This window comes from Oreochromis niloticus, linkage group LG18 (genome assembly GCF_001858045.2).
Source record: "Oreochromis niloticus isolate F11D_XX linkage group LG18, O_niloticus_UMD_NMBU, whole genome shotgun sequence".
Classification (NCBI taxonomy): domain Eukaryota; kingdom Metazoa; phylum Chordata; class Actinopteri; order Cichliformes; family Cichlidae; genus Oreochromis; species Oreochromis niloticus.
In genome coordinates this window covers 26,580,239-26,604,786 of record NC_031982.2, presented here as the reverse complement: position 1 = coordinate 26,604,786, position 24,548 = coordinate 26,580,239, and the positions used below count along the sequence as shown (strand labels likewise).

The window sequence follows — 24,548 nt, the reverse complement described above, 5'->3', positions numbered from 1 at the left end:
ACTTGAAGTCATAACTTTTTTTATATGGATCTCTATTTTGTTCAATTTATACACTGCAAAGAAATCATGATGACTTTGAAATTTTTGAAACATAAAATTTTCCTGGAATGCAGTACACAGTTTAAAAGCTCTAATAGAGAATTCAGATACATTCACTTATCACATTTTCATTTTACACATTTGGATGCCAATGCAAACTTGCTTGAAAAGAACTCCACAAACCATCTATGATAGAGTTACTAGTTATTTTTGAACTACAGTTATTATATCATAAAGATTCTTTTAAGGCAGAATAATTTTGCAAATGCTTTTGTTGAAAGACAGTCATATTTTTTACATTATTTTGTAATAGAATTATGGAAAAAACAGAAAAACATGTAAATTTTGTTTTAACAGCTGAATTCAGCTGAAATTCAGATCTACTGGAATATGTTACGATATTGGGGTGCAAACTGAAGTATGGCAAAAGCAAACTTCTCTCTTGTTCTGCTACTTTTATTTCTCTTTCTTGTTCTCGATCTGTGAAAAGATGCAACTTCCTTTTTCTTGTATTACACATCTGTTTTTTTTTTTTGTGCGTGTGTGCAAGCATTTTTCCTTAACATGCAAAATCTAAAGGATGTTACAGCCTAAAGAGGATTTTGGTATCACTGCAAATGCAGCTCGTGGCACAAATGGCAGACCTGACCACACACAACGCTTTTTAGCATCTTTATTAACTCACACTCGACTGCAGCTTTCCAGCTTATTAAAGCAGATTAAATTTCAATATTAAACGTTAAAAATCAGATACTCTGAAACAATTTTAATCATCATGTTTATATTGTTGTCCTTTCTGTAGTTCATGGGGAAAGTTAAGACACTGACCAATAACAATAATACATTTTCATTTTTATTACCCATTAACAAAGTCCACCAAATGCCTACTTTGTGAATAAAAATACTTTTTGCTGGTGTTAAAAATGTTGTTGAGGCTTTTATCTCAGGGGAAAAGTATTTGGGAGGCTAAGCAGGTTTTTGACTTTGGAATATGTGTTTCTTTGATATCACCCGCATAGGGTAGTGGATGACTTTGGAGGCAGGCTACATTGCCGAGCAGAAAATATACAGATTAATAGTGTTTTTGTGCTATTTTAATGTTTGTCGGTCTTGTGGGACCAGCACCCCAATACAGGTAGTCTTGGATTGGCTCTCTGCTTAAAAAGTCACTTATCCCTGATGGGTCTTACCCAGTCGACAATGCAAAGCTTAGATGGAGCCTGATGGGTGTTTTTACTACCGCTCTCTCCCAGCTGACTACTCCACTGACTCTGTAAAAATTGAGCATTAGTAGCCATGGAGGTCCGGTATCTATCAGCCACACCTATTATGACAGCTCCTCTCTAGATCAGTGCACCTGTCGTATGACTGGGTTTAGTTTAGTGGCCTAAACAGAAGGCCCTAGGGTCTGTTAATTTTCAAGGGCTGGACTGACCTGTAAGAGGTTATTTACAATAAAATGAGTTAATACTCAGATTTCCACCTCTACTATTTTACAAAGGGAAGGGAATGTCCACATTTTAAACTTAAGTCGTGGGATCTCACTGTAGCTGCAGTGCACGGGACTCTGACATCAGCAGAACATTTAAAATGTGGATCCAAAATCTGCAGGAACATCAATCAATAAAAGTTTGTTCCTGCCACCTGATGCGGGTCAGACTGAGTCATGGTTTCTGTTTTGCCCTCTCTTTCTGCTCAAAGGCAGTGTTACTGTGAAACCATGGTTATCTCAGGTTATTTCTCGACAACTGGCACGGCTCAAAGATAGTTCACTTTTGCACTGTTGGTCTGTGTCAAGTCTAGAGGAACAACGCAATTATTAGAAGGGGCTGACCCTGTTCTGCTGTCAGGGGTATAAAACACATTGTTGCATTTCAGAGAAACCTCGAGACTCTAGAATGATTTTCTTTGTGATTCTTGTGTTGCTGTCCTGCACTGAGGCTGAAGGTAGGAAACAAAAGTCTAATTATTAGCACACATACAATATACAAAGTATATAGCAACTGCTTCCTTAATTCAACAGGGACAGAACTGACAAAGATGAAAAGTGCAAATGTTTTCTTTTATAATAGTGTTCACTACAAAAGGTATCTGTTATTTTATTGCAGCGGGTGGAAGACTTGATTAATGTCTCGAAGTACATCACAGTTTAATCAGAGCTGTGTCTTTGACAGCCTGAATAAGGTTTGACAAGTTAGTCCATCTAAAATAGTCACTTCCTCTTTCTTGCAGTGACTCAGTTTGTGTGCCAGAAGCTTTCCTGGTTCTGAGAAAATAAAACCAGCACAGCCAAAGCTTTCAATACAGAGCTTTAGAGGCATTGAACACTGCAGTTTGAGGCTGATTTCAGACACAGATGAGGAGTAACTGCTGCCACCTTTTCATACTTTGACCTTTCAACAACACATGAGAAAAACTGTAAAATCTTAAACAACTAATTGTCCAATAATTTCCAATGATAATAAAAAACAATATAAATATAATAAATCAAACAACACGTGAGTACATGATTTTTACATCTTTATAGGGTCTGAGAACATGTTTGTACTTAATAGAACAGACCTACATGTGGACATAAAGAAATCTGTTGTAGTAGACAAAAAGAAACTTAATTTACTACCACTAACAATGTTGGTAACTATTATTATAAAGATGCAGTCGTGTTTGACACATGTGAAGGACAGTCGAGTTATTTAGACAAAGTTAGTCTTTGCTTTTAAACTAAAAAAAATAGATAAACATGAAATACTGTGTAATGTTCAAGCAGACAGTTGGGGTCTGAAATACTAAGAGTAAGTATTTCAAATCTTTTATAACTTTATCTCAGTCTTCATTTCATTTTTCATGGTTGACTCCTTCATGGCCGATTTGTGGTTTGGTTCTTTGACATGGTCTGGGAGCAGACACATTCTGTAAGGTTTTGGGGTTGTAGCTTCCCTATTTCTGTCATGAAGGGAAGCAGAGATAGTTTAATGAATTTGGGCAACTCTAGATATTAGAGCTGCACCATCCAAAGTTGTGTGGAAGTCATAACTTCTAATAGGAACTGATTTTCACAAGAAGGTTTATCTGTGAAGTCCATATTTTATTGTTGGAAATGATCTCAACAAACAGTAACTGAAGGACGATGTGTGGCAAGTTACACACAAATCTATATTCATTTTAGAGATATCTGGTGTAAGGGTGTTTTATTACAGCTGAATAACAATTAAACATATTTACACTAATAAATGTGTTTAATTATAAACATTTAAACAGATTATCTAAAAATGTTGACAAAACAATAATAAAAATACTAAAAAAAATGACTGTATTTAATTTGAGAGACTTCCAGTTGCATGTTAATAAGATGATTCTGACATCAGGTTTGTTGTTTTTCTTTTAGGGCTCCAACATGTGTTTCTCCTCCATGGAAAGGACTTACAGCTGGATATAAAGAAATCTGTTGTACTAGACAAAAAAACTGATTTGTTCTGGAAATTTAATGAAACTAACAATGTAGCTAAATGTTATTTTAATAATGATCCAGTCGTGTTTGACAAATATGAAGGAAGGGCTGAGGTCTTTGGACAAAATTACTCTTTGCTATTAAAGAATGTGCAACACAGTGACAGTGGAGATTATACTGCAGTCGTGTCTGGGGAAAAAGACCAAAAGGTAGCTGAATACAAGGCCATAATCCAAGGTAAGTCTTGTTTTCATTTTCCTTTTGAAATGTTGATAAGGTACAGTACAGACTTGTTTTAAAACTCTATGCCTGTTACTCTTCAGATCCAGTGTCTCCAGTTAACCTGACAGTGGACTCTGTGTCCAGCAGTTCAGACTCCTGTAATCTCACTGTGACCTGCAGCACAGTGGATTCTCAAATCAGCAGCATTTTCACATGTGATGCCCAAAACTGCTCTCAGGTAGAAAAAGGAAGCTTTAAAGACAAAACCTATACTTCCAATCTCGTTGTCTATTTGCAGCAAAGCTTCATCATCTGTAATCACAGCAACCAAGTCAGCATGGAACAGACTAAGAAGGACATTAAACTTTATTGCAAGGAAAAACCAGGTAAGATTCAAAGACACCACATTCATTTGTACATTCTGCAAAATCATGTCTTGACCCTTTGGTGGGACAGTTGTAACCAATCAGCTGTCTTATAATGAGCACATCCACTCAGAAGTTACCAGAAATTTTGAAGCTTGTGTCTGCTTCTATTGATCTGGAATACAATTTCAATTACAATCTCAAAACCTGTGCTAAATACCTTAGCAGTAGTTGACTGCTTGAAGAATAATTCTGGTTAACACTGGTTGGCATGAGAAATATTCCATATGTATATCACCAAATTTGACAGTTATTATCTTTCTTTTGATAAGAAAATCTAAAATATTCTGAATACTAGAGTGTAAGGTCGATGGCAAAAACTTGCATTGTGGTGGCCCACCAGAGGGCTCCACTCATACCCAGGTGAGGGGTTTCGCTGGGTTTTGCGCACAGTGTGTTCAGTTCATGTTTGGTGGTCAATAAAGTCGGAGGAAAAAGCTAGACCTCCTGTGTTGTCTGTACCTTCACTCCACAGCATTAGATTTTTAAGGATGACAACAAAACCTGCTCAGAAAATTACAGTCTCTAATGTGTCTATCCGTGCCTATTTATTAAATAAATAAGTCATTTGTAACTATAGCAACCAGGTCACAATTAAATTAGGTCAACCTAAATTGGTTCTGTACATTACCACAATGAACTTTAAATGAAACAACTCAGATGTAGTTAAAATGCAGACTTTAAGCTTTAATTCAGTGGGTTGAACAAAAAGACTGTATAAAATGTGAGGAACTAAAATTCTTTAGCTCCTCACAATGAATTCATTTCAGGAGCTCAAGATTATTTGGAAAAGTTGAATAACTGAAAATAAAATGTTAATTTCTAATACTTTGCTGGAAATGACACCATGAAGTCTTCAACTCATGGACATCATCAGATTTGGGGTTTTCTCCTTTTTTATGCTCTGCCAGATCTTTACTACAGAGGCTTTCAGTTGCTGTTTGTTTGTGGGCCTTTCTTCTCTTTATTGCTGAGTTGATCAGTGCTTTCTTTCTTTCTCAGGATGTACCAAATTGTAGATTTTGCCACTCCTAATCTTAAAGCTGTTTCTCAAATGGGATTTTTCTGTTTTTGCAGCTTAAGGATGTTGTTTCACCTGCATGGAGAGCTCCTTTGACTGCATGTTGTCTGTTCACAGCAAAATTTTCCAAACACAAGCACCACACCTTAGATCAACTCCAGGCTTTTTATCTGCTTAATTGATAATAACATACGAAGGAATTGCTCACACCTGCCCATGAAATAGCCTTCGAGTCAATTGTCCAATTACTTTTGGCCCCTTTAAAAAGACTGTGGGACATGTTAAGGAGCTAAAGGAGGAGAGTCTACACATTATGTCCATGTCCATTATATAACTTTAATTAGAATATGTTTCAATAAACATGTTAAAAACAATTGTGTCAGTGTCCAAATATATATGGACCTTACTGTATATAAGCCTCAGTCCTTCCTGTGTCCTTTGTCATTGGTGTCACTTGCTGCACTCCATGTTGTTTGCTTTCAGGCCTGTGAGTTTCCTACTGCTTCCTGTCTGAAGTTTTGGTTTCCTTTATTTTTGGAATCTAATTTAGTCACAATAATCACAATAGTCACTTGCTTTTTCCTCTGGAATGCTGAATACAGTTGGGATACATTCAGAAATAAATTACCTGTATTTCTGAATGTCTGTATGTCTGCAGGTATCTCCATCTGTGTGGTGAAGACAGTTGTGTTCTCTGTTGGTCTGATCATCATGGTAATTGCTGTCATCAGTGTCCACATTATGGAGAAGATTAAGAAGCGAAAATAAAGAAGAGGCTTTCCACTTACACATATAACTTATACGGTTTTAGAAAATGTTGAGGTTATAGATACCAGTGGTCGATAACTACACAGGTTAACACATTTTGGGGTTTTGCAAACATTAAAAATTCTCAAATATCACACAAGGAATCTGTATCACTTTGTAAATAAAATGCTTGTTGCTCATGTTAATAATATCACAGAAGATTTCATCTTGAAAACAAAACTTTTGGTGGTCTGACCCCTGAACTGAAGAAATTGTCAAATTAGATGATATAGGTTAAAAATTTCCATTTTACTTACTGTATAACTTAGCTTCCTAATGTGGCAACACAAGCGTAATTAAATACTTTTAATGCTTTGCCCGTAACACTCACTATTCCCGCCATTTTTTTTGGCAGCCAAAAGTTGTCAACAACACCACCTTGGGAATGTCACCCAAGGAAATGAGTAAAAGCATCAGTAAGGTGAGAGATGTGATTCCACAATTCAAAAGTTTAAGCTTATTTTTAGGAAAGGGGAAAAAAAAAACATTTTTAAAACTACACATCCAGCCACAAAGGAAAGGGGAGTTCAGGACTGAGGCTTACCAGCAGCTTAGAATGGTCAACGTGAGGGGAGATGGATTCAACAAACAAAAATAAATGGATCAACTCAGGCACTTGTGCACATGCATTTGATTATGAGGGAACCCAGCACCACACACAGACACACAGAAGACCCTTCATTGCATTCAGGCCTCAGCCTGGATGCAAAGGGAATAAAATCAGCAGAATTATACATAAAAAGGAAAAGAATACCTTAAAAATTACATAAACAAATCCTTTAACCCAACAACAATCCTTAATTTAAAAGTTAAGAGTTTAGTTTAGAGTTTAGAAAGTTACCACTCCTCAAACAGGTACATACACACACACACACACTAAAATTATTAAGGCCCCCATTTAAGCCTGAATAGTGTCCAAAGAAAAGCTGCATGCAGCTGAACCAAATAATATCACTGAACCAAACATAAAAACTAAAGCAACACAAAAAACCCACTAAAAATTGGGGGTCGGATACAGGTGCAGATCATGTCTATACTGGGTCCGTCGGTCCATGACCATTTCTGGACATCTCTTTGACGTCCAAACTAGGTCCACAATTTGAACATCCAGCCATGACAACATTTGGACTGGGTAATTTTTTATGGACGTCATGTGGGCGTCTATGACAGCTGCAGGAAATTTACATGATTAGTAAATATAATATTTTTTTTTTTACAAATACCAACATTGTTTATGAATATCAATGTTGTTATCAGCATAATACATATGAATACAGATTATTTTAAAAACAATTCCTTTTTAGCCTGTTGAGTTATTATTCTCAAAATGATTCTCAGTAATTTTTTTTTCTAATTTTATATTTTTCTGTTTTTCTTTAACTGGTTTATTCATTTCAATAAATCAATTTATTTGTTTGTAAACAGCTTAAACCTGTCATTTATTAAAATTTGTTAAAATAATAAAGACACTGAAATCCAGCATTTCTGCCCCAGATCCAGCCTGCAGCTGCTCACTTTTGTTTTAGCTCAAGAGCCCGCACCATCTTGGAAATGCCCGCTGATCACTCTGCATTCCTCCACACATAGTTTTTACTACCTAGTCTCATTTAAGAAGGTGCCATGCTGCTCATGATCATTTTCCAGTAACTTCATTTGATTGTCTCAGCTGCAGACGATAAATGGAGATGCACATAAAACTGTAAATAAAGCTCCAGAAAAAATTAACTCATGGCCTGTAGAAAACATGTTTTCAAACCTCTGGAAACTGGGATTACGAAACCTGCAGTATAAAAACTAGCGTTGTGAAGTAGTACTAATTTCACAACGCAAATGTATGTACGTATGTATGCAAATGTACACAAATTCTATGTACACAAACAAGTTGGATTAGGCAGACAGACATCCACAGCTCCTATGCAATGGGCAGAACATACATACCACATCAGGGGGCCTGTACGTGTCCAGCCTAACAGGCAGCGAGCGGCAAAAGATGTCAGGAAATGCGACCATCAGTGAACATAGAAAGGCAGGTGACAGAGCCTCCTTATATACAGCAACAGTACGTTGAAGTAAACCTGTTATCATATTGTAGAGTCTTTTTAAAGATATATTTATGTTATCTGCATATTGAACAGTCATTAAGATATTTAGAAGGTTACTCCATCAAACAAGGAAACATGTCAAAGTTGATCTTCATGGTGTTTCCTGTTATCGGTGTCGACCTCATAGTGAAGTCTAACAAGCAAAGAAAAACAAACAGTTTGTTGTCAAACAATTTTTCAAGTAACTCACAATTTATGTAGAAAAAGATCAAGTTAAAATAGGCTGTGTTTTTTTTCTTGAGTGTTGATTTGTTTTGACCACTTGCAGCACATTTGCTTTCTGTAACCTGAAAGCAGTTTGAACGCGTAACCACATCTGTTTTGACAACTGCCGACAAATGTTTTCAGCAAATTTTTCCGTAGCAAAACTGTGCTGCTGTGAAACTGTGGTCAGCTCAGAGCTAAGCTATAGCAACTTTATGTAGCATTTATGTAACAAAATCACCAGAAAATGTGACATTTGTTTGACATAGACATATGAGAATCATTGTGGCTAACACTGGAAATGTAGCCAGCTAAATATTTAAGTTCAAGTGCTTAAATCCAAAAGTAACCAAATTTAATAAAATACATTAACATTTTTAACATGACAGATTTTAAGCTGTGAAACATTGCTTTGAAATTGGACTTGAAAAGTTTATGTGTTTACTTTTACACTGCTAGTCTGTGTCAGGGATAAACAGCTGTGAAAAGGGGCTGCTCGTGTGGTTCTGTCACAGGTATAAACTACTTCCCTGGTGTTGCATGTGTTGAGAAGGCTCAAGAGTCTGCAATGATTTTCTTTGTGATACTTGCACTGCTGTCCTGCACCGAGACAAGAGGTAAGAGAATAATAGCCAGTTAAGTGTGAATGAAAATATCAAGGCTGTTAAAACCTCAGGATAAAAATGCTCGGAAACTCAGGTGCCAATTTAAGGACATTTACTGACCACTTTTCAAAACAACCACAGCTAGTAGCAACACATACAGGAAACTGTCCCACACCAAACATTCCGGCAGGGAGAACCCTGAAAAACCTCTGAAGGTTCCGGGGTGCAACGCCCCCAAACATAAATTAACAACAACACTGTCTATAACACTTCCCTCCCCTTAAGCAAAAACCCACAACATAGCAATTATGCATAAGTACGGAAAGAGAGGGAGAATTCAACACCACATTATTTTAACAATTCAGTCTATCAGGGGGCTTGTGCTGCCTCTTTGACCTTCTCAATCCTGCTGCTGGGTTCTCCAGGCTAGGAGCCTGCTGAGCTCCTGTGGCTGGGTTCGGCTCAGGTGACTTAGATTGCTCCACCAGCCCTTCTGGTGATACTGAAGAACCAATCCCGATCTCAGGGGCTGCTGACACGACTTCCCCTTCGGGTGAACCACTCTGAGGCCCCACAATGTCCACAGCCCTGTTTCCACCATGTGCGTGCAAACCACTCTGAGCCCTCTTCCCAGCTCCGTCCATGCGGGCTCTCACATGATCCTTGTGCCTGCGAACTCGTCTGCCATCCAACAACTCCACCACAAAAGATACTGGTCCCGAACTGTGGTGCATGACGCCAGGCAGCCACTGTGAACCACCTGTAAAGTTTTTGATATACACACAGTCTCCCTGCTTGAAAACACAGCCTCTGGCATGTAGATCATGTCTCACCTTCTGCCCACTTTGTGACTGGGTGACTCTGGCTCCCACATCTGGGCGAAGAAGATCCAGATGAGATCTGGGCTTCCTCCCCATCAGCAACTCCGCTGGGGACAAGCCTGTGGTGGTATGAGGCGTGATGCGATACTGAAACAGGAAACGGCAGAGCCTCTTTTCTATTGAAAGACCTGGCATTTTTTTCAGACCGTCTTTCAGTGTCTCCATGGCGCGCTCCGCTAAGCCATTGGAGGCAGGGTGGTAGGGTGCAGTGCGGATATGTCGGATCCCATTTCTCTCCATAAATTCTTGGAAAACCCCACTTGTGAACGTGGGCCCATTGTCCGTGACCACTGCCTCAGGTAATCCATGTGTTGCAAAGATTCTCCGGAGTGTGTCTGTGATGACTGGGGCTGTGACGGTTGGTGTTATGTGGGCATCCAGCCATTTTGAATGCGCATCCACCAACACCAGGAACATGTGGCCCAAAAAGGGGCCGGCAAAATCTAGATGAAGCCTGGACCATGGGCGGCCAGGCCACTCCCATGGGTGGAGTGGGGCAGGTGGTGGCATTTTTTGGTTTGACTGACATTGAGAACAGGCTTTTACCTTGTCTTCCAAGGCACTGTCCATTCCCGGCCACCACACGAATGACCTTGCCAGACTTTTCATTCGAGAAATCCCTGGATGAGCCTCATGCAACACTTCAATGATCTGTGACCAACCTGGAGGCGGAACAATGACTCGGGAACCCCACAGGATGCAGCCATCTTGAACACTGAGCTCCTGCTGACGCTTGGCATACGGTTTGAGCTGATCCTGCTCCACTGTTGCTGGCCAGCCCTGCAGCAGCCACTGTTTAACCTGAGATAACTCTGGATCCCGTTCAGTCCATGCTTTGATGTTTTTAGCACAGACCGGAGAGTTCGCCAGCCTGTCCAGCAAAAACACAGTTTCTGGGGGCATATTCGACTGGTCGGGGACCTCCGGGAGGGGGAGGCAGCTGAAAGCATCTGCATTCGCATTCTCAGGTCCCGCCTTATAAACAATGCGATACTGGTATGCCGACAGTGTTAATGCCCAGCGCTGAACCCGGGCTGAAGCCATGGGTGGGATGCCTTTTGTTTCACTAAAGAGACTCAGGAGGGGCTTATGGTCTGTAACAACAGTAAATGGGCGGCCATACAGGTACTGATGAAATCGTTTCACAGCAAAAACTATTGCTAAGCCTTCCTTTTCAAGCTGTGAATAGCCCTTTTCTGCTGCTGTGAGCGTGCGTGACGCATATCCGACCGGTTTCTCTTCCCCCTCTTCCATGCGATGTGAAAGAACAGCTCCTATGCCATACGGGGAGGCATCGCAGGACAGGACCACCTCCTTCTCCGGATCAAAATGCACCAGGAGCGGTGCCGACTGTAACAGTTCTTTTACCCGTCTGAAGGCCTTCTCCTGTGCTTGGGACCACCTCCACTCCTTGTCTTTGTCCAGTAGCCCATACAGGGGAGCAAGCATGCTGGAGAGGTCAGGCAAAAACTTCCCATAATAGTTCACTAAGCCCAAGAATGATCTTAGTTCAGCTACATTCTTTGGACTCGGGGCTTCCTTTACTGCCCTCACTTTCTCTTCCAGCGGGGACAGGCCCTGAGCAGAGATGCGATGACCCAGGTATGTCACGCTAGGGGCTTGGAAAACACACTTACTGCGCTTCAAACGCAACCCTGCTTCTGAGAGCTTCTTCAACACCTGCTCAAGGTTACGCAGATGCTCCTCTTCTGTTTTACCTGTAACTAAAATGTCATCCAAGTACACAGCAACACCAGGAATGTTTTGCAGAAGATTGTCCATGGTGCGCTGAAAGATAGCCGGACTGGATGCAACGCCAAACACCAGGCGGTTGTACTTGAACAGCCCCTTGTGTGTGTTTATTGTCACATATTTTTTTGATTCCTCATCCAGCAGCAACTGCTGGTAAGCATGACTCATATCCAACTTTGTGAATGTCTGACCACCTGCCAGTGTGGCAAACAGGTCATCCACTCGAGGCAGAGGGTAGGCGTCGAGCTGAGAGGCTTGGTTTACTGTCAGTTTGTAATCACCGCATATACGCACCCCTCCGTTCTCCTTCAACACTGGTACAATCGGGGCTGCCCAGTCTGAGAACTCTATTGGCTCAATGACCCCTATCTGTTGTAGTCTCTCCAACTCTGCTTCCACCTTGGCCTTCATGGCATATGGTACAGTGCGTGGTTTGAAAAAGCGTGACCGGGCAAAAGGATCCACACACAGCTTCACAGTGGTGCCCCGGAGAGTGCCCAATTCATTCTTGAACACATCTGCATACCTTCCCAGTAATTCTGCTATTACAGTTACATACCTGATTTCCCTGCAGTTCAGGCGGATTTTCTGCAGAAGGTCACGACCCAGCAGACTAGGCCCCTCCCCTTTCACCACCAGTAGTGTTGCTGCAGCTTCTTGACCCTGATATGCTGCATGCACCTCTATGGCACCAAGCAGGGGAATGCATTCACCTGTGTACTGTCTCAGGCTTATCTCAGTCGCTTGGAGAGCTGGTGCCCCGCCCGAGTGCCACAAGCTGTGGTAGGTGGCTTGGCTGATCACGGAAGCTGAGGCCCCTGTATCCACCTCCATTTGTAGCTCCTTCCCATTTACCTGGATAGTGGCATAGATGGGCTCCGCATGGCACTTATTAAAGCCAGCCAGATTAAACATGTTGAAAACACACTCATCCTCCTCAGGCGCCATGCTCTGCAGGTGATGTGTGTTTAGTTTGTGTTTTGTCTTCCATTCCTTCTTTGATTTCTCCTTAGTGCCCCTGCATTTCTTGGCTAAGTGCCCCTTTTTCTTGCAGTTATGGCAGGTACTGTCTTTGAAAACACAGTCCTTGGCAAAGTGTGCTCCCCCACACCTGTAACACTCCAAAAGCTCCCTCGGTTTGCCCCTCACACTGAGATACATGATGCACCTCAGTTGAGTGCATATTGTTGTTAGCTTTCCGAATGTCTTTAGTGTTATTAGCTGCCGTTTCTATTGCCTGAGCAATTTCCAAAGCTTTCTTAAAGTCCAGTGTGGGCTCCCCTAACAACCCACGCTGCATGCTATCATCATTTATACCACACACCAACCTGTCGGCGGAGCATGTCATCCAGCACGCCTCCAAACTCACAGTGCTCCGACAGCTGTCTCAGCTCCGTCACATACGCAGCCACCGAAACTCCCGGCTTGCGTGAATGAGTGTGGAATTTGAACCGCTGAACAATCACGGAGGGTTTCGGGCAGTGATGACTTTGCACCAACGTCACCAGTTCTTTGAAACTGAAGTCCCCGGGTTTCCGAGGCGTCGTCAGGTTACGTATCAACTTGTAGGTCCTCGCTCCACACGCACTGAGAAGAACTGACCTTTTTTTCCCTTCGTCCGAAATGTCGTTTGCCAAGAAAAAGTGTTCCAGCCTCTCGACATATTCAATCCAGTCGCCGTCTCCCTCGGCGAACTCCGTGAGCGATCCGATCGTAGCCATAGATGCGAAGTGGTAGTCCGACGGCAAAATCCGTAGCAAAAACTCAAAACTGTCCGCGTTCGACTTTTATCCTCGTCGCCAAAAAGGTGTTATAACCTCAGGATAAAAATGCTCGGAAACTCAGGTGCCAATTTAAGGACGTTTACTGACCACTTTTCAAAACAACCACAGCTAGTAGCAACACATACAGGAAACTGTCCCACACCAAACATTCCGGCAGGGAGAACCCTGAAAAACCTCTGAAGGTTCCGGGGTGCAACGCCCCCAAACATACATTAACAACAACACTGTCTATAACAAAGGCCAACTGCTTTATTTTCATCAAACAGATCATAACAGGCCAATGGTACAAAACGCTAGTTTTTGATAGTACTTTTTATTCTTTATTCTTTAAATAGACACAATGTTACTGTGTTATTTTGTTAGAGCAAAATGCAGCGTGTCTACTTGCATGAATTTCCATTGATGTCTGTGTTAGTTGTAGTAAGGAAGTAAGGAAAATACTGCCCATCCTGTTTAGAGATTACATATTGAAGTAGCACTTTAAATAAAATAATGTCACATTAGTGAGCATTAGTAAGGTGTTAGCAATTAGGTAATCGCATATCATTACTAAGCCGTTTATAAATACAGATATATTATTATGACTGTGATTATAAGATTGTTACTGGCAGTGATGTAGTAGCAGTCATAGTTGAGTATACATTGTCTGTATTTCTATATCTGTATGGAATAATGATATACAATATAAATGATGAATTAGGCACTTACTAATAACTTACTAGTACCTCACTAATGCCTAATGCATTGGCATTATTATAAGTGCTACAAAACACATATGATAAACTAAAGTTGTTATCATGAAGTTTGTCTTTTTTACCATGCGTCTCTCATGCATTTTACCGACTGACATTTTTTTGTCTCTGTGAAACAGACACAATATTTTTTTGGAAAGAACAATCTGGAAGAAAGTTCCTAGTATTTCTGATGCTTTTAGTTTTTTTACCCTTTCCTGGAGAATGATCGTCTAGATATTTTAATAACAGAAGTACTTGGAGAAGAATTGTTCCAGGGTTACATGTCTTCAAGCACAGTGTGGAAAATATGTTAAAGAAATCTTAAATAACAGTACAGGTCAGCTGAGTGTGAACTCTTTTTCTGACAGCTGAGGCTGTAACCTGCAGTATGGTGAACTCGAAGCAGGACTATTGGATCTTAGTTTAGCATTTGGGAATATTTTTATGTAAGCATGGGCACAGTTTTTTTGTTTGTTTGTTTGTTTATCAAAGACAAAGCAAATGGTATTAACTAAGTGATGTTCCATCAAAGACGTCCAAAATGCTTTTAATTAGTTAGATGTTTCTGTCAAATTATAATTGATTCAATTCTGTAAATTTCTACTTTGTTATAAAAACTGTTTGTATTAATAATTAACTTACTGTCCGTGAAGGTTCTTAGTCATCCAGGTCATCGTAGTATAAGGAGCTTGGAAAGAAAAGCGTCTGGACTTCAAGTTGCTTGAAGATGTTTCACCTCTCATCCGAGAAGTTTCTTCAGTTCACACGAGCCAAGGTGTGAAAACGGGTGTAGGCCACAATCAGGCAAGGTTTCGGGTGAGCTCATTGTAAAACCTAGCCCCACCCTATCATGCAATTTCCTGAGGTGAAATGACCCATGTACACTGTACAGCATACACTACATTGTTAAGTTTGCTCAGACCTCTCCATCATTTGACCCTAGAACTGAAGAAGATGAACTGATGAACTGTAGAAGTCCAGACACTTTTCTTTCCAAGCTTCTTAGACAATTAGCTTACTGCTAAAAAAAAAATAATTGCTGATTAATTCCCAACAAGCTGATTCTGTTCTTCGGCGTTTTAAGTGAAAGATGTTCAGAATAGACTTTCTGGGATATTTTTAAAGGGTGATTGATTGATTGATTGATTGATTGATGTATGTATTGATGTATCAAGACATTTTTTTCAATCAACTTGCGATCATAACAAAAACACATGCAACCAACAGAAACAATAAACATGGATGTACTTGATTATGATATTATTATAATTATTATTTGTGTTTATTTAGGGCCTGAACATGTGTTCGTGGAGCATGGAAAAGACTTACTTCTGGATATTAAGGGCTCTGTTGCACTCACCGAAGGGGCAGATTTTTTCTGGAGATTTAATGTCATTCACATAGTAGCTAAAAGTAATTATCTTCATTCAGTAGTGTTTGGCACATATAAAGGCAGGGCTAAGATTTTTGCACAAAATAATTCTTTGCTGTTGAAGAATGTGCAACACAGTGACAGTGGAGATTATATTGCAATAGTAAGTGGGGAACAAAACCAAAGGGTAGCTGAATACAAGGTCATAGTCCAAGGTGGGTTTCTTTTTTTATTATAACTGTTAAATACTCATGCAGCATAGACCAGCTGTCAATCTCTTTGTGCCTGTTGTTGCTCCTCAGATCCAGTTTCTCCAGTTAACCTGACAGTGGACTCTGTGGACAGCAGTTCAGATTCCTGTAACCTCACTGTGACCTGCAGCACAGTGGATTCTCACATCAGCAGCAGGTTTAGATGTGACACCCAAAACTGCTCTCAAGCAGAAAATGGTAGTTTGAAAGCCAAGCCCCGTTCTTCCACTCTCATTATTTATTTGCAGCAAGACTTCATCATCTGTAATCACAGCAACCAAGTGAGCTGGAAACACAAGACAGAAAAGATAACATCTTACTGCAAGACACTTTCAGGTAAGAATAAAAGACAATCTCACAAAGGGTAGCTGAATACAAGGTCATAGTCCAAGGTGCATGTTGATTATTCTATAAGCACAGAACCACGACAAGCAGTGCAAAATTAATCATATGAAATCTTTTGTCTGCTTCTATTTATCTGAAATATAATTTCAATTACACTGTCAAAACCGATATTAAAGACCTTGGTAGATAATGTTGATAATTAATTACAGTTCATACATAAATTTCTTCCTTCCACCGCTCGATGTTGGCAGCACACTATGCACCACCAAAAGTACCACTTTCCCCTCTGGCAGTTTCCAGAATCACTTTGAAGCTGATGAAAATCCGTTTTTTCCATTTCCTCGCCAACTCAACTACAACATCAGGTGTTTAATTCTGGGTAGTCTACAGGTCAGTAGTACATCTGATGCAAAATATTAAGTACTCAATACAGTTTTTTCTTTAACCTATTCTCAAGTTTAAAGTTCATACACTAAATTCTTCGATAGTATAGGATACACTTTACTACTACACTTCTTTTTAAATGATTTTAAAGGCAATCTGTTTGCATTTTTATTCAAAGTAAGACCAACACATTAAAATTTACAACAGAAGATATCACTTCTGCATTAACTTTTCCTGCTGTTTTGAGTGTTAGTGAGACGAGACTCAGCCCTTTTCTGTGAAAAACATGGCCCTTTTAGATGCATATTGAAGTACTGGTACTTTGTTGTGCACTTAAATTTAAAACTGTTTCCTTAACAATGATTTCAGTTCTTTTCAACAATTGTTAACCGGTGCCAAAGGGCTCTGAGTGGAAATTAGAGAGGAGATGCTTTTGTGTTTGATTTTGCACTGACAGTCTGTGACAAGGAAACAAAGTTGTGAAAAGAGGTGGGCTTTGTGGGTTCCATCATTGCTGTAAACAGAAGTAACACACCGATGGCTTTGATGGTGTTGCGTTAAGCTTAAGACTATACAATGTTTTTCTTGGTGGTACTGGCGCTGCTGTTCTGCACTGAGGCACAAGGTATGAAAAGAAATCTGCCTGATCATTTACACAAAAAGCAATGAGACATGTTTTGTTGCTGGTGTGTTATTTCCTGTTACGTTTTGTTTTGTTGTGATCAGCAAACTGAACACCAGGAACAACAGTGGCAAACAGGAAAAGAGCAAACCTTTTATTTTATAGTAGTTGTTATTTTTTGATTAGTAATGAATATGTGTCATCTGTAATCGTGTACCATTCTATTAGAGCAGTATGGAAGAAGAGGTTAGTAGCATGAGTGGCTTTGTTTAATATTAAAGTCTTAAAGTACATCATGATTTCATTCGATGTGCTTCTTTCGGAGTCTAAAGATGGTTTGTCAAAGTAGTTAATGAAAGTAAAGGTTCTTACCTGTTACTGCCAACAATAATACCAAAGTAGTGTGCTATGAAGCAAGATTAATAGGTCAGTGAGGTGACCCAGAATTTTCAGTTTGAAAAGGTGGTTGTCTTTGTTCCTGGATATGTTCACTATGGTCACCTGCTCTCGAGCTCCTTATGTTCTAAGTTTTACTTTGAAATCCTGGGGAAATGCTGTGTTTTCACTCATTCTAAAAATGTAATTTTCCATACTCTCCTAGTGTGAGGCAATATAGATTACAGATTCTCTACTGGAGTACATTTTATTCATGAAACCTCGAGAAACATATCCTGTTAACGTCACAAAAACAAGCCCTACTATAGTTACCATAGCACAAACAAAAATAATTTATATTAATTTGGTCATAATGAAAATATACTGTATGGCTCTGTCATTTTACACTGTTGGAGCTGGAACCAATATAGCACAGATTATACAAAAGTGATTTAAACACCTCTCATTAGGCTATGGGACAGCTCAATGGATCAGTGTTTAAGTTTCAGAACTCATCGAAGATAAATGGTATCACTACGTGTGGTAGAATATATTAACTAATATAATATTACTAATAATAACTAATGAATTCTCAAGACTCTCAAATCACAAAGCAGCACTTTTAACAGACAGAATGTAGAAAAAGATCTTTATATTCTGACACATCACACAAAGGCATATCATATCATATCTCAAAATTTAAATATCATTAAAAAGTCATTTTTGTTCATGGTTTCATTAAAAAGGTTAACTTTTGTGTATTCTCAATTCATTGTGCATGTATTATTTCAAGCCTTTGTTTTCATTTTCATTATTGTATCTGATAAAAGTATGGAATCACAGGTGAACATGACATGATTCTGACAACACGTTTTTGTTTTTCTGTTCTTTTAGACCTCCAAAACGTGTTTCTCCTTCATGGAAGTGATTTACAACTAGATGTAAAGAAATCTGTTGTACTTGACAAAAAGACTGACTTTTTCTGGAAGTTTAATACCACTAATTATGTTGGTAAACTTAGTTATAATAAAGAGGCAGTAGTGTTTGACGGTTATGAAGAAAGAGCTGAGGTCTTTGGACAAAATTTCTCTTTGGTATTAAAGAATGTAAAACACAGCGACAGTGGAGATTATACTGCAGTTGTGGTTGGAGGACAAGAGCAAAGTATAGCTGAATACAAGGTCATAGTCCAAGGTATGTTTCTCCTGCCAGTATAATTTTTAAATGTTTATACATCATAAACATCCATTCACAGTTTTTTTATTCCCCAGATCCAGTATCTCATGCTGACCTGACAGTGGACCATCTTTCCAGCAGCTCAGACTCCTGTAACCTCACTGTGACCTGCAGCACAGTGGACTTTAACATCAGCAGTACTTTTAGATGTGATGCCCAAAACTGCCTGCAGGTGGAAGAAAAGAGCTTAAAGGTCTCAAAATATTTTTCTTCTCTGATTGTTTACTTGCAGCAAGATACCATCTTTTGTAATCATAGCAACAAAGTGAGCTGGAAAGCGAACAAGACGGTGATCAAGCCGTACTGTGAAAGAAAATCAGGTAAGACCATCAGTAAATTGTCCCCTCCCACAGATATGTCACCAAATGTGTTGGACTAACAACTTACTTTTGATGAACAAACAGATATATCTTCTGGTGAGATTATTATTGAAGTCAAAACAAAAATTTAACATCTCACAAAAGTTGTTGTTGGTCTTAAGAGTAAAGTTTAGTAACTTATCTGTTTTCAAATCTGCTATTGCTCAATCTCAGTCACTGAAACTTTGATATACATTTCCTGTATTTGGAAACAAGAAGTTTGGTCAGTTACAAAGTTCACAAACTGCTGTTCACATTTTTTAGAGAAATTAGTGGTTTATAAACTGGACTCTGTTGTTGTTCAACGTTTGGATTAGCTGTTTTCATTTTGTGAGAAATCTGTCTGTTTTCCTGTGTTGCAGGTTCAGATGGTATCTCCGTCTGTGTGGTGAAGACAGTCGTGTTCTCTGTCGGTCTGATTATCATGGTGTTTGCTGTCATCAGCGTGCATCTCATGGAGAAGAAAAAGAAGCAAAAATAAACCTTTCTAATGCATATAAAGCTCAGTCTTATGTAGAAAACTTCTGTGCTTGTTTGTTTGTTTTTTCACTTTTAGCACCTTTGGTTAAAAAATAAATCCCTGTTTCTTTATCTTATATAATGAAAACACAAAGTTGTGCATAAGAAATGTAACAATGCACTCAGGCCAGCATCATACGGTACATTTAAAGACAAGAAAACATTCATGATTATTTATTAGTTAAACCCATCATGAAAATGTTTGAGGATTTGCTCCTGAGACAAATGTGTTTCTTAAACCTCACCAGAAGAGGGCAGTGTGTTACTTTTGAGCTGGTCTGCTCACCTGTCCAACAATATTACCAAGTGATTGAAAAAAAAAAACATTATCAAAAAGTGTTGCATACGCAGAAAATAATTTTTGTAAGTAAAAAGTACTTCAGATACTTTAGCACATTCAGAAAAATTATTTTGCATATTTTGAATAATTATTGGTTGTTTCCATCTGTTCAAGTGAAAAATTTTTACAGTAAAGTCTGAAACTTCACTGAAAAGCAAGGAGTTTCTCACATCTTATATAAGCCAATGCCATGTGCTCTTCAGCTAATTTATAGGTGTACATCATAAGCAGGAGTATAGTAAAACATGTATCTTGAACAATACAGAAACACTCATTTGCAACAAGAGCCTCCTCAGCTAAAAATTTTACATAACAGGAAGAGACCAAAGACAGGATAAGGTAAGTGGGTGAAAAACATCAGATAGGATCTTCACTGAATCTAAAGAGCACGTGTTAGCCAAAGGACTCATTTTTTGCCATTTCTCCACAATAGCTTCGCATAGTGGATCTCATAACAACTACCCAAACAGCAGTTTAGTGAAAAATTAATAAATTAACAAGCTTGAATTAGAGCAAATCAGGATGGTTTCAGCTATCCTCTCCAGTGCCAGAATTCCTCTGTGCAATTTCACAATGCAAGAAATGAAGGCAATCACCTCCCCGAGCAAAGACCAAAACATTAACATATTACCAGCTGACGAGGGGAGTTACACTGTTGTATTCAACTCAGCTGATTATCTTCCCACGATTACTACACTCCTCAGTGACAACAATACCTATGAGACCCAACAAGCATTAACTTGCATAGGATAAAGCCATTGACTGCTCTAAGTATAACCATCTGTACCCAGGGGATGCTATAGCCTGTGTATATGGACTTATAAAGATCCACAAAAAGGAGTCCCACTCAGACTCATCATTAGCAGTATAAACTCAGCCACCTACAACATTTCCTTGCATCGGAGCTAGGATGTTTTCCCTCCAATCAGATTTGCTGTTAGAACTCTGCCTTCACACCACATATTTTAAATACAACGAGGGTTTTTACTGACAAAAGTGTCACTCATTGTAAGTAGCCTTGACACGGAGGAAGTGAAAGTAAATCTCTTGGCTCTTTCACAGTGACAGCACCTAGCCACCGGTACAGATGTGGATGAAACCTGGGTTAAAACCAAAACCCAAGAAGTAAAAGCCTTCGCTGTTCACATCAACTCAGTGGATAGAAACATGATGTTCACCAGGGAAAATACAAAGTACAACAGTTTGTCTTTTGATCAGTATGTTAAATGAGTAGTCAAAGAGACTGTTCTAATGTCTGAACTTTGTGTCTGTGTGTACATGATCAGGGAAAGGACTGAGGCAGCAAACTCTGAACCACAACTTCATTGGGGTATACTGTAGTTCTTGACACCCACAAACTAAACTATGTGTGAAATGTGATATATGCATTTAATATCATTTACTATTTATAACTTCACATTTACTTTCTGAACTACAGTAATACTCTTTTGTTCATCTCCTTCAGTTGTAAGGAGTTAGCATATAGATGTAACAACCAATGTTATGATATACTGCATGTACTGTTTCATACAGCATGCAGGCTGTGTTGCATTTACTTTTTACAATGTGTCTTTAAAGGAAGTTCAGTCAAGCAGCTACTTCCTGTCTGCATAAAGTTGGGTTTAAATACACCTACACATCTCTTTGTTTGACGTTTCACTTTGTGCTTGCTATTGTGCCTGTGTGTAGAGTGCAGTACAAATACTTGTTACTCCCCTAACTGTCATTATTGAGCATGATTCTGCTTGACGTTACTACCATGATTTTACAACAATATATCTGTGATAATTTATTGGGTCAAGGTTGCCCTCTCTCATAAGGAGTCAATAAATACCACTGCAGTTCTAACTTTGTTATTAATCAGAGAGTGCCAGAGGAGGGTTGCTGAGTAGAGTGATTTTTGTTCTTGAGGAGGCGGAGGAAACAGACATAAAGAGAGTGAAACTTAGAGGAAGGGATCAGCAACTGACTCTGTGTTCGCAGAAAAGGACGGTTCCATTTTTAGTTCTGATTCTTTAAAAATATCAAAAAGCCCATCAGGAAAAAGACTTGAAATGTTTATGAAAATATGAAGTTCTAACTTCACAGCAGACAATGACAGAAATACTGAGATGTCTTTTAAATACGCTGAGTATTTCTTGTCTTTTTTTGGTACAAGTATATTCTTAAACAAGAGGAGTAAAGAGAAACTCACACCTCATGACACAACTGAGATCGGTATCGAAATATATCTCAGTTTGGCTGGTGAAAGGTGAAACATGTAATCCAAATATATTTGACAATAAAAACATTATCTTGAAATGATGAGCACAGTATTTTTCCCAAATAATCAATTAATCAGTTCCAAAATATTTGGTTTCAAAATAATCTTCCGGATAAATTAATTCAGACATTTCTCATAATTGGTTCTTGTAAAACCTCCTCAAAAGCAAAGCACGTTTTTTGTTAATGTCTACTTTAAATTTGACTTTTATGAAAACAATTTAGTTTCCTGGTACAACAGCTAAATTAGAAAACAAAATAAAACATGAAGGCAATGAAAACCTTCTTTCTTTCTTATATACTTTTAGCTTTGGGTCTATGTGTGTAACTCACTACGACCTTTGAGGACAAAGACATTCAGTCTGAGTCGTAAAAAAGGAAGAGATCTGATCTTTTGGACATGTCATCTTTATCAAGAAACCAAATGTACTGACTGGTAGTTCTACTACCGTAGTAGCATGTACTCATGAGGGAAAATCTGGGGAAACCCCATTAGACATGGGACATCTGATAAACAAAAAAAAAAAAACCCAGACAGATTCTTATTATATAAACTTATTTAGAATTTAATTTGCAAAATTCCAGAAGAAAAATGTTTAAGATTTCTCTGTATACCTCCAGACTTTATTCTTGTTTTGCTGACTTCCCATTCCTTGCTTTCTGTAATAAAAATAAATTACTAAGAAGGTTTTTTCTGCTGTAGCTGTTCCACAACAAACTTAAGGTGGCTGTTAACTAACAAAGTCTTCCTAATGAGACTGGATTATGATTTAATACAATTCTCCAATAAAGTTTAAATCAGGGATTTTGAACACATCTTACCGTGTTGGCCACATACAGCCCACTTTGATAAGTGTGCCAAACAATGCATTTTAATTTATATAGCGCCAAGGCAAAACAACTGAAATACATTTAACAGTCAAAGATTTATGTCCTGTTTCACATTTTTAAAAGCCCCCCAGTGGGCTTGATTGGAGTCTTTTATTTGACACCCCTGGTTAAGACCTACAGTGGCTTGCAAAAGTATTCGGCCCCCTTGAACTTTCCCACATTTTGTCACATTACAGCCACAAACATGAATCAATTTTATTGGAATTCCACGTGAAAGACCAATACAAAGTGGTGTACACGTGAGAAGTGGAACAAAAATCATACATGATTCCAAACATTTTTTACAAATAAATAACTGCAAAGTGGAGTGTGCGTAATTATTCAGCCCCCTGAGTCAATACTTTGTAGAACCACCTTTTGCTGCAATTACAGCTGCCAGTCTTTTAGGGTATGTCTCTACCAGCTTTGCCCATTCTTCTTTGCAAAACAGCTCCAGCTCAGTCAGATTAGATGGACAGCGTTTGTGAACAGCAGTTTTCAGATCTTGCCACAGATTCTCGATTGGATTTAGATCTGGACTTTGACTGGGCCATTCTAACACATGGATATGTTTTGTTTTAGACCATTCCATTGTTGCCCTGGCTTTATGTTTAGGGTCGTTGTCCTGCTGGAAGGTGAACCTCCGCCCCAGTCTCAAGTCTTTTGCAGACTCCAAGAGGTTTTCTTCCAAGATTGCCCTGTATTTGGCTCCATCCATCTTCCCATCAACTCTGACCAGCTTCCCTGTCCCTGCTGAAGAGAAGCACCCCCAGAGCATGATGCTGCCACCACCATATTTGACAGTGGGGATGGTGTGTTCACAGTGATGTGCAGTGTTAGTTTTCCGCCACACATAGCGTTTTGCATTTTGGCCAAAAAGTTCCATTTTGGTCTCATCTGACCAGAGCACCTTCTTCCACATGTTTGCTGTGTCCCCCACATGGCTTGTGGCAAACTGCAAACGGGACTTCTTATGGTTTTCTGTTAACAATGGCTTTCTTCTTGCCACTCTTCCATAAAGGCCAACTTTGTGCAGTGCACGACTAATAGTTGTCCTATGGACAGATTCCCCCACCTGAGCTGTAGATCTCTGCAGCTCGTCCAGAGTCACCATGGGCCTCTTGGCTGCATTTCTGATCAGCGCTCTCCTTGTTCGGCCTGTGAGTTTAGGTGGACGGCCTTGTCTTGGTAGGTTTACAGTTGTGCCATACTCCTTCCATTTCTGAATGATGGCTTGAACAGTGCTCCGTGGGATGTTCAAGGCTTGGGAAATCTTTTTGTAGCCTAAGCCTGCTTTAAATTTCTCAATAACTTTATCCCTGACCTGTCTGGTGTGTTCTTTGGACTTCATGGTGTTGTTGCTCCCAATATTCTCTTAGACAACATCTGAGGCCGTCACAGGGCAGTTGTGGAGCTGTTTTGCAAAGAAGAATGTGCAAGAATTTCAGTCTCTAGATGTGCAAAGCTGGTAGAGACATACCCTAAAAGACTGGCAGCTGTAATTGCAGCAAAAGGTGGTTCTACAAAGTATTGACTCAGGGGGCTGAATAATTACGCACACCCCACTTTTCAGTTATTTATTTGTAAAA

General features: G+C 39.3%; 3 protein-coding genes and 1 pseudogene across 4 annotated transcripts; 3 read left to right on the top strand and 1 right to left on the bottom strand.

Moving 5' to 3' along the window:
- Positions 1-1,880: 1,880 nt before the first annotated feature.
- On the top strand, positions 1,881-6,284 carry LOC100706657 (uncharacterized). 2 transcript variants are annotated; one of them, XM_025900084.1, is made up of 4 exons: positions 1,881-1,986; positions 3,425-3,724; positions 3,811-4,095; positions 5,814-6,284. In XM_025900084.1, the coding sequence occupies exons 1-4, from the start codon at positions 1,938-1,940 to the stop codon at positions 5,921-5,923; spliced, it is 744 nt and encodes a 247-aa protein (XP_025755869.1). In that variant the 5' UTR covers positions 1,881-1,937; the 3' UTR covers positions 5,924-6,284. The 2 variants fall into 2 exon arrangements, with proteins under 2 accessions (XP_025755869.1, XP_025755870.1); XM_025900085.1 differs by lacking the exon at positions 5,814-6,284 and adding an exon at positions 5,212-5,443.
- Positions 6,285-7,676: 1,392 nt separating this feature from the next.
- Positions 7,677-16,365, top strand: LOC112842968 (uncharacterized). The gene is made up of 4 exons (XM_025900660.1): positions 7,677-8,885; positions 15,315-15,611; positions 15,699-15,983; positions 16,286-16,365. Exons 1-4 carry the CDS (start codon positions 8,837-8,839, stop codon positions 16,363-16,365), a joined length of 711 nt encoding a protein of 236 aa, XP_025756445.1. The 5' UTR covers positions 7,677-8,836.
- On the bottom strand, positions 8,971-14,491 carry LOC109195705 (uncharacterized protein K02A2.6-like; annotated as a pseudogene).
- A 288-nt stretch (positions 16,366-16,653) lies between the features above and the next one.
- Positions 16,654-19,469, top strand: LOC112842779 (uncharacterized). The gene is made up of 4 exons (XM_025900082.1): positions 16,654-17,001; positions 18,268-18,567; positions 18,645-18,929; positions 19,331-19,469. The coding sequence occupies exons 1-4, from the start codon at positions 16,953-16,955 to the stop codon at positions 19,447-19,449; spliced, it is 753 nt and encodes a 250-aa protein (XP_025755867.1). The 5' UTR covers positions 16,654-16,952; the 3' UTR covers positions 19,450-19,469.
- Positions 19,470-24,548: the final 5,079 nt, after the last annotated feature.

Bases quoted from the DNA above. Each gene is read 5' to 3' on its own strand.
- LOC100706657 (XM_025900084.1), top strand. From the start codon at position 1,938: ATGATTTTCTTTGTGATTCTTGTGTTGCTGTCCTGCACTGAGGCTGAA. The intron at 3,725-3,810 runs GTAAGTCTTGTT...GTTACTCTTCAG, and splicing joins ATACAAGGCCATAATCCAAG to ATCCAGTGTCTCCAGTTAAC. The intron at 4,096-5,813 runs GTAAGATTCAAA...GTATGTCTGCAG, and splicing joins TTATTGCAAGGAAAAACCAG to GTATCTCCATCTGTGTGGTG.
- LOC112842968 (XM_025900660.1), top strand. From the start codon at position 8,837: ATGATTTTCTTTGTGATACTTGCACTGCTGTCCTGCACCGAGACAAGA. The intron at 15,612-15,698 runs GTGGGTTTCTTT...GTTGCTCCTCAG, and splicing joins ATACAAGGTCATAGTCCAAG to ATCCAGTTTCTCCAGTTAAC. The intron at 15,984-16,285 runs GTAAGAATAAAA...CCCCTCTGGCAG, and splicing joins TTACTGCAAGACACTTTCAG to TTTCCAGAATCACTTTGAAG.
- LOC112842779 (XM_025900082.1), top strand. From the start codon at position 16,953: ATGTTTTTCTTGGTGGTACTGGCGCTGCTGTTCTGCACTGAGGCACAA. The intron at 17,002-18,267 runs GTATGAAAAGAA...CTGTTCTTTTAG, and splicing joins GTTCTGCACTGAGGCACAAG to ACCTCCAAAACGTGTTTCTC. The intron at 18,930-19,330 runs GTAAGACCATCA...CCTGTGTTGCAG, and splicing joins GTACTGTGAAAGAAAATCAG to GTTCAGATGGTATCTCCGTC.